Genomic DNA, 9,264 nt, shown 5'->3' on the forward strand with positions numbered 1-9,264 from the left:
TTTTGGTCCGTGATGTAAAATTTACATCAACCTTATGGAAAGCCTTTTTTGGAGGACTGGGCACTCAACTACATTTTAGTACTTCCTACCACCCTTAGACGAATGGGTAGACTGAGCGAGTAAACCAAGTAGTGGAGGATATTCTTCGAACTTATGTAATGCAACAACCATCTAAGTGGGAGGAGTATATACATCTAGTAGAGTTAGCATATAACAACAGTTATCACACGTTTCTACAAATGAGTCCTTTTCAAGTGTTGTACGGGTGTAAATGTAGGAATCCCTCGAATTGGGGTGGCCCAGAAGATAAGTTAATGTTAGGGCCTGATATGCTAGCAGAAATGGAAGAAATGGTCAAAGGAGTACGAACTAATTAAAGGCTGCTCAAGACCGACAAATAAATTATACTAATCAGAAAAGGAGTTTTCAGGAATTCCAGGTGGGAGATCATGTTTATGTTTGTGTTGAAGCCAAAAAAAGTACACTACAATGGAATGGATGCGCCAAATTGGCACCTCAATTTTGCAGTCCTTTTCAAATTTTAGCTCGAATTGGACCAGTGGCTTATCAACTCGCCTTACCCAGCCATATTTGTGTGCATAATGTCTTTCATGTTTCTGTATTAAAGAAATATATATATATGACCCCAAACACATAATAAATTGGCAGGATATCCAGGTGAGTCAAAGCAGTTAAATTCTCATTGGCCTATCTTATATATATGTGTACATAAAGATTGTGAAGCTGATTTATGTTTTAATTTCATGAGTTGACTAAAGTTTTTATTTTGGTATACAGGTTGAACCGGAAGGCGAGTTCTTAGTCAAACCAATGGGTATGCTTGATTGGAGAGAAGTAATGTTGCGGAGACGCATTATCACCCAAGTTAAAGTGCAGTGCCAACACTTTGGGCCAGAGGAGGCTACCTGGGAAGATGAATGGACTATGAGGGAGATTTTTATGAAGTTATTTCCAATAGAGGAAGATCGGGACGATGTTCAATCTTGGGGGGGAAGATGTGATGTCCCCCATAAATGTAAATATTTATTTACCACATTTTAAACAAACTAAATATTGTTAAGTTTATATAAATAGTTAATTTTGATTAAAATGCATGGAAAGTGAAATGCTAGAATGGTGGCAGTAATTATTTGATTAAAGTTACATGGGAGTGAATTATCTAAAGAATGTCAATTTTACTTTCTCAAGTAGTTAGGTTGGGCAGTTACCCAACCCTAACTACTTCCTTGAGAAATGTATTCCAAGGAAGGGATTAAGATGAGGGAGGCATCTGAGACCTAGGAAGGAAAATTTGATATATTATTAAAAAGGATTGACTGTGCTGGAAGGACAGACAGAGGCTAAAGAAGCTAAGTTTGGTTAAGACCAAATAATTGCTACTATTCAAGACAAAAGGTCTTGAGGAGAAACCCTGTGAGGGGTAGCTCGAGGGAGACTTAGGCGAAACAGAAAGGCTGGAACTGCAAGTCTCACGGTTGGGAGGTAAGACAAAACAAAAGATTAAGGTTTTGCTCAACTAGCCATATAAGTATATTCTAGAATCCTAAACACTTAATCATAGAATCTATATTACTTAATGGAGGGATGGAGACCCCCGGATGCGGGTGATGATACGTCAAGGGGGGGTGTGCCACACGCCCAGCATGTGCCGCCCCGTGTTAACCTTACGACTCCATGGTAGAACGCCGTCAAGGTATAATGGCTCAGCATCGAAGCGATGGGCATTCAATGTTAGGCAGAGGTTTTCGATGGTGGCGCAGAAGGAAGTTAATGCACGCCTGCAATGAAGGAATGGAGTACAATATCAATGGACCGGAGCGACGACGCAGGTTCATTGGCATGTCGAGGTTCGAAGGGTGCGAGAGCAGAGAAATTTCGGGTCGGTGGATGTTGAAGCCTCTTGCTGCTGCAATTCAAGCTGCTGCTGTAGGAAGGGGGTGCAATTCGAGAGATTTCAGGAACAACTGGAAGCGAGAAGTGTTAACTCTCTCGCAGGAGGAAGTCGCTCAGAATTCGTTGCACCAGTGTGGGGATTGGGGCGAAATCTGCACTGTGCCTATTCTCACCTATTCTCTCAGGTATTTGAGGGTGGCAGCGAAGAAGACATGGCCAAATTACGGGAGCGACAGCCTAGCAGACGGGGACCATGGAGAGGATCTTCCTCTCGACCCCCAGCAGCAGATGAACACCATCATTGTTGTTGTTGCTACTGTCATAGGCGGGCAAGAGCCACACAACTCCCAGCCGGGCAATTCTTGGAGGTTGGTAGCTCTAGCGAGGGAGGGCCAGTGCTTCCGGCATTCGGCTTCGTGGTGTTCACTCTAGGCAGCTCAGCAGACAATGGAGGAGTCAACGCCCACATTTCAGTTCTTTTCACCAAAATCCCTAAAGGAAATGAAGCTGAAAATCCTCTGGGTACATTGGAGAAGCCTCCAGGAGGCTCTGGTGAGGATAGCCCTGCTGTGTTGCCCCCGATTGAGGCAGGCATTTCGGGGAAGGAGATTATGCAAGGCACCTCAAATCCAATGGGGCCGGCACCTCAGGGCATTGCTGAGGACAAATGGAAGGCGATGTGGGAAGGAGTCCCTGAGGGGCAGGGGTGGTGCTACATTGTGGAAGACAAAAGTCTCTGCGAGGACCAGGACTCTGAAGCACGACTCAACACACGCCCTCCTCTCTCAGCCCGAATCCAGGATTAAAGCTTCTGCGGGTATGTCGGTTCCGGATATCACTATGTTTGTTGGCTGGCAGTTTATACTTATGTCTGTCTGGTTTATGTTTGTCGGGTCTATTGTCAATTTTCAACACTGTTTGGTTCTTTCCGGTCCATGGCACACAGTCAGTTTCTGTTGAAAGCCCCTGTGTGGGCAGTCATGGGTCTGTTAAGCGCAATGAGGCCCCTTAGCACGCTGCTACTCATGTCTTTTGGGCCTCCAACAGCGATTAGATTTTGGAGGGACTCTATTAGTCTTGTAGGTGATTTTGGAAGTTCTGTAGGTGCTGCCCCTGCGTGGGAGCTTTTTGTTTCAAAGCTAAGCTATCCAAGGTGCAACTGCTGGCCCTGGAAAGCCTGTCTCACTGTTTGTAAAGTTTACATGTAAATATAATATAATAGTCTAGATAGTCTTTTACCGATAAAAAAAAAAAATGGAGGGATGGAGATGTTTTCAAGTACATCTATTTTCTGTTAATTACAGACTCAGTAGATAAGAAAGGAATATGTGTGATTCTTGTAGCTTCGGTAAGTAAAACAATAGTTACTGTTAATGCATAGAATTTGTAGATGAAGAAACGATTGTATGTAACCTGATAGATAAGAAGAATGCAAACAAATACTACTATTACTCATAACAGTTAAGTTCGAGCCTACGTAACCCAGAGGATGGGGTGAGATATGTGAAATTGTTCTCAGTCTCGGAATAGGAAAACTCAAAACTCAGTAGAGCAACAGAAAGACCGTGGACAATGACATCCCTTGGTAGAGAAGAAGGTAGGTCGAAGTGTCTCAAGAACCCAATCTAACCTGAAAACGGGCAGAGATGGGATTGCATCTAACAAAAATGTTATATTTATTAAATTTCTACCAAGAAAATAAATGCATGCTACTACCGTTTAAAAAAAAAGACAACCTCGGTGCATTAACCATAATCATTATGAAGAACTTGCCTAGAAATAACAATGAACAGTATGATGCTAGTCAACATAAGAATTTAGTGTCGCAGTATAAGAATTAACCAAAAATAGTATTCCCAAGACTCTTAAATAACGGAGTTTTTAAGTTACAAATCCTTGGCAAGGGGTAAGAGCATATAATACAAGCGTCGATGTCACCAGTAACTAGAAAAGAAATAAAAAAATGTAATTGTTTAAACTGAGAAGCCACCAAGTTTAACTCCAAAAATAAAGACAAGTACAAACAGAGCCAAAATTGAGGGTTTCTTCATATTCCATTAAGCCTCAGAGTCTAAACCCTAGAGCCTTGACTAAACTTTTGAACTATAACAGTCGGAAAATTACAAGCTAGAATAGAGGCATGCGAACCGTAATCCCTTAAGTTACAATACTGGCTCTGAGCCTTAAAAAAATAGACATAGTTCCAGAACCATTATTACAAACAGAGGGAAATTATAAAACCCTTTCCTGTATTAACAAAATTCTTCATGCATACTCAGTGAAGCCTTGCTTGAGGTATACAGATTCCGATAGGAGGAGTAGAGACTCCAAATTCTCTAGCATTTGAGCATGAAAATCCTGGCGAAACTTGATGAACAAGCACCAAAATATTAGATTTTAGCTTAAAAGATAATTTTAAAAGAAAACAAAATTTATAGAGACTATAGAAATTGGGATACCAACCTGACTAAGCAATGAACACATCCAAACTACACTCAGAAGTAAGGATAGAAACAATACGTGAACTACGGAATAGAGAAAGGCCCTCAGTCTCCATGGAAGCATCTCAAACCCAAAATTAAGCGCGCCACAGAAGGTAAGAAGGTATTATCGGAGTCATTTACCTGGAAGGAAACTCCACAGAGAACCAGGGAGAAAACTTGTTGTGGAGAATGCAACAAAAGACTGGCCTCGTCACCAAGCTTGAGCTTAGACCAACAGGCAACCCTCTCCATCGTCCGATCTGGAGGATGCTGGAGCACAATCGATGCAACACACTTACCCACGCAAGAAAAACCAGCTATAAATCACGAAGAAGGTTCCAGAGGCCGTGGGTCCGCAATCCTAGGGCAGTTAACTACCCAAAGATAAAGATGTAATTAATCACTGTACCAATTTTCATATTGTGTAACTCTAAGTTTAAAACTAATTCATGCGACCTGAGTTACCTTAGAGCAATTAAGATGACATAAGGTGACTAGTATGTCATATCAACGCATTAAGTAAATAACGTATATCATAGACCTTTTGCTAATGCCCCTGTACTTTAAAAGAGACGAATTACATAATTTGGGCCTGTTGTTGTAAGTCTTTATATATATATATATATATATATATATATATATAATGGTTAAATGGAAGAGAAAAATCAATGTATTGTTATGTAAATAAATAAATAAATCATTATAGTTATGTCACATTAATTATTTTATAAACAATCCTTATAATATGATTGAGTCTAAAAACACATGTTTCCTCGTAAAAGAGTACACTTTCAATCTAAAAAGAGTAGAATATATACATTTCCATAAATATTAAGAGAAGCCGTTAAATTTGATGGGTAGTTTTTCACCTTTTTAACGTTATGACATTTTAAAAATTTTCATGTCATTAATGGCATTTAATAAAAAAATTAAAACATAAATTATATATATATATATATATATATATATATATATATATATATATATATATATATATATATCCACTTTATTAAATTTTCCATAAACTAACAAAAACTTTTGATTTTTCTATAAAATAACAAGTAGCTTTAAGAATAACTTTTCCATAATTAATAATGACTCTCCCGCCCAATCTAGAAGAGATGTTGTAATGCCTTTATATGTTATATTAGGTAAATATTTTGACTTGATAAAATAAAATTACAAAATAAAATTAATTATTTAACATTGATGGGTTTTTTTAGCTTGAGGTTTTGACAACCCATAGTTTTTACCATGGTACTTGTTATGACAAAGTCTATTTAAAGGCTCGAGGAAATCCATTATGGAATATAAGACGAGTGTAATCCATTTGATATACAAATTGAATCAACCGCAACACACCCACTTGATGTAAAATATGTAAGTTTTAATCTTTTCAACTAGTTCATATTTTTTGTAACACTATTTTGTTTTCTCAACGATTCATTTATTTTTATTTGAATTGATATTAGTGAATTTTATTTAATTTATGCTGGAGAGTTCTCAGGAAGAGAAGCATAAATTGTACTTGTTAGTTAATTTCAAAGTCACTCTTATTCATAAAATTACAATGGTTGCATAAGATTGAAAGTATGATTTAAAATCATAGCAATTTAGTTTTAATTTGAATTTATTTATTTCTAAAGTCATGTTTATTCATAAAAATTTAAAGGTTGCGTAAAACTAAAAATAGTGTTTTAAAACCATATTAAATAATCTAATAAGATAAAGATGATTATTCAATAATTAGAGCTAAATCATATATATATTTTTAATTGTTTAATTTATCAAAATAATTAGCCCCTCTAGTCTCATATCACACTGATATTATAGAAGGAATCTTTCTACTCATAATTTTAATTAATTTATTTCTAAAGTGGCATTTATTCATAAAATTTTAATGGTTGTTTAAGGATGAAAGTATGCTTTAAAATCATGACAAATGAGTTTTAATTTGAATTTTTTAATTTCTAAGTCGCATTTTTCATAAGAAAAAAAAATAAAGGTTGAATAAGAGTAAAAGTATCCTTTTAAAATCATTGTAAATAATCTAATAAGATAAAGATGATTATTGTAATTATAATTTATTTATTGTTATTATTTAATTAATTAAAATAACTAGTCTCTTATGTTGAATTCTATTTTTATGTAAGATTAAAAGTATTCTTTTGAAATCAATGTAAATAATTTAATAAGAAAAAGATGATTATTCAAGACTAGAATTAAATCATAATTATAATTTATTTATTATTATTATTTAATTAATTAAAATAATTGGTCTCTTATGTGGAATTCAATTTTTCTCTTCTCAATGTAGTTTAGAGAATTTTTTTTCTTAAAGAAAAGAAAAAGAGCAATAAGCTCCTCACAATTCACGAAATTAAACACACAGTATAAAAATAACTTTTTATGATAAAAAATAACCTATATAATATTTTTGAAGTAATATAAAACATAGACATATATTTTATGATCAAACCATAATTAAAAAATGTACAAATACAAAATGTATATTATCAAAAAAAATGTTCTTATGCTTACAATAAAAAATAACAAAAAAACATGTAATACATGATATTTAAATGATGAGTAAAAATAAAAATTAAAAAATTATACAAAGAACAAATATACCCATCAAATTTATACCCTAATTAGAAATCAAATTAAAAATAACTTATTTTATTAATTAAAATAAATAAATAAACAAATTTATATATCAATTTCATTTTAACACATTAATTATATAAATATAAATTATACCTATACACTTAAAAACACTTCTCAATTATATTATTATAATATTAAAGTCCTAATGTATTAAAATATATACTCGAAGACCACTCACGATAGATATGAAACAAGAATATACTTAAAGCCAAGTTTAAAAAAGAAAAAATCAAAATTATTTTAAAACGGTTTTTTTTTCTTTTCTAATTTTCAAAATTATTTTAGAACTTTCTTTTTTAGGGCGTTTTATTCTTTTAATGATTCAACCATTAAAAAAACAAAAAAACAAAAAGAACAAACAATTCTTAATCAAAACAATCTTAATATTTTTGGATTAATAAATAGAATAATCTGGATCTCGTGTACTCCTTTTCATGGAAAAAAAGGCTAAAAGAAAGTGAGTCGATATTTTCCTTTCCTAAAAGAGAAGCTAGTTCTATTTTGATAGCAAAAGGTCAGGAAGGAAGTAGCGTCCACTATATGGAGATGTTTTTCTCGAAATGCTTCAAATCTCTACGCAGGACTGGTCCAACGGTCAACAACCATTGCAATTTTCTTACTGAATGTTTGAAAGCATGGAGCAGCACCGGACCAAGGGCAGCAGTAGCCATAACTATATAAGCCTGCCATGTTTTCTCCGCTTCTGTGGCCTTTTTCATCTCTATCAACTTAATTTGAATTGTTCCCGTGGACATTGAATTCGAGTCAATCTGTTAACAAAAATCAGCGATTATTCAATTTCCCTGTGGGGTTTCTTCTCGATTCGGCTGGGGAGCTTATAGAAAATCTCTGATTATTTTTCCCTGTAGGGTTTCTTCTCGACTCGGCTGGGGAGCTTACAGAAAATATCTGATTATTCAATTTCCCTGTGGGTTTTTTATTCTCTCAGTTGCATTCATGCGTCTGACTTATTATCTTTGTGGGCTCGATAAAGAAAGTGACATGGGTTTGAAACATCCAGTACGAGGATGAATCATACTAGATAATTCCAAAAATAATGTGATTAATCTGAAATATTATTAGTATGTATTTACTGTTCCAAGATTCGCCAAACATAACAAATATTCAAATCAAATTGCAGACTATTTGAGTTATAATCAAAGAACTTGAATTATGCCTCGTTGCAAGAGCGGAAAAGATAGTACTATAAGACCATTCAAGAAGGAGAGGAATGTCCCTCTGACAAGGAAGATCAGAGTGATCTGCAATGACCCAGATGCCACAGACCTCTCAAGTGACGATGAATTGAGTGCAGCCTCTCACAAAAGATTGGTTCTCGAGAGTCACATACCGTTAAATTGCTCAGCTCGCGCAGGAAATCAGGGCAAACCCAAGTGCAAGAGGAAACCAAGAGTGCCCAACAAGAAAGCCAGAGTCTTATGCGAACCAGTCTCCAATGTAGAGTATGGTGTGAGCCGTAAATACCGTGGAGTATGGCGAAGAAAATGGGGGAAATGGGCTGCAGAGATCAAAGATCCGTCCAGAGGAGTGAGGCTGTGGCTTGGGACTTTCGACACAGCAGAAGCAGCTGCACTGGCTTATGATAATGCATCAAGGAAGTTGGGAGGACCATTAGCATTCACCAACTTTGCATACACACAAACAAAAACTACAACAACTCCATCTGAATCTCACATTTCAGAGAGAAATTCATATGGGGATTGTTGTGCAGACTTTTCTTCAACTTCTGTACAGGATGTGGCCACGCCAGATTCATTATCATGTCCAATCATTAACCATTCAATATTTGATGATAATTCTTATTTCATCCAAGAATTTGGACACTCGTTTGATATGGATAATTGTGGTGTCTCGCTAACAGACTTGAATACGGATTGTCATGACCTTTTGGGTGAAGAAGATGACATTATGAACTTTTGCTGCTCCATGGACGAATCTACGACATTGCTACTGCTATCGTAAAGTGTGTACACTGTACAGTATAATCAGTTTTAGGGATGAGTGACAGTGGTCAAGAGTACCTGGTAATGCAAAGTTTCTCCAGGGATGTGTGTTATTATAAATATATACTCCAGTGAATTTATTATAAATACCTGTAATATGGACTTTTGATTATATGAGTGTGATTATTATTGTATTGATTATTGTTTTGAAATTATTATTGGATTGCTTCTGTGAG

General features: G+C 35.5%; 1 protein-coding gene across 1 annotated transcript; it reads left to right on the forward strand.

Annotated features, from left to right (window-relative positions):
* Window positions 1-8,237: 8,237 nt before the first annotated feature.
* Window positions 8,238-9,047, forward strand: LOC149202236 (pathogenesis-related genes transcriptional activator PTI6-like). The gene has a single exon (XM_089401526.1). The coding sequence runs from the start codon at window positions 8,238-8,240 to the stop codon at window positions 9,045-9,047; it is 810 nt and encodes a 269-aa protein (XP_089257652.1).
* Window positions 9,048-9,264: the final 217 nt, after the last annotated feature.

This window comes from Pinus tabuliformis, chromosome 2_1, assembly GCF_031772625.1.
Source record: "Pinus tabuliformis cultivar Carrire ecotype Pingquan chromosome 2_1, CPIR1, whole genome shotgun sequence".
Lineage (NCBI taxonomy): Eukaryota > Viridiplantae > Streptophyta > Pinopsida > Pinales > Pinaceae > Pinus > Pinus tabuliformis.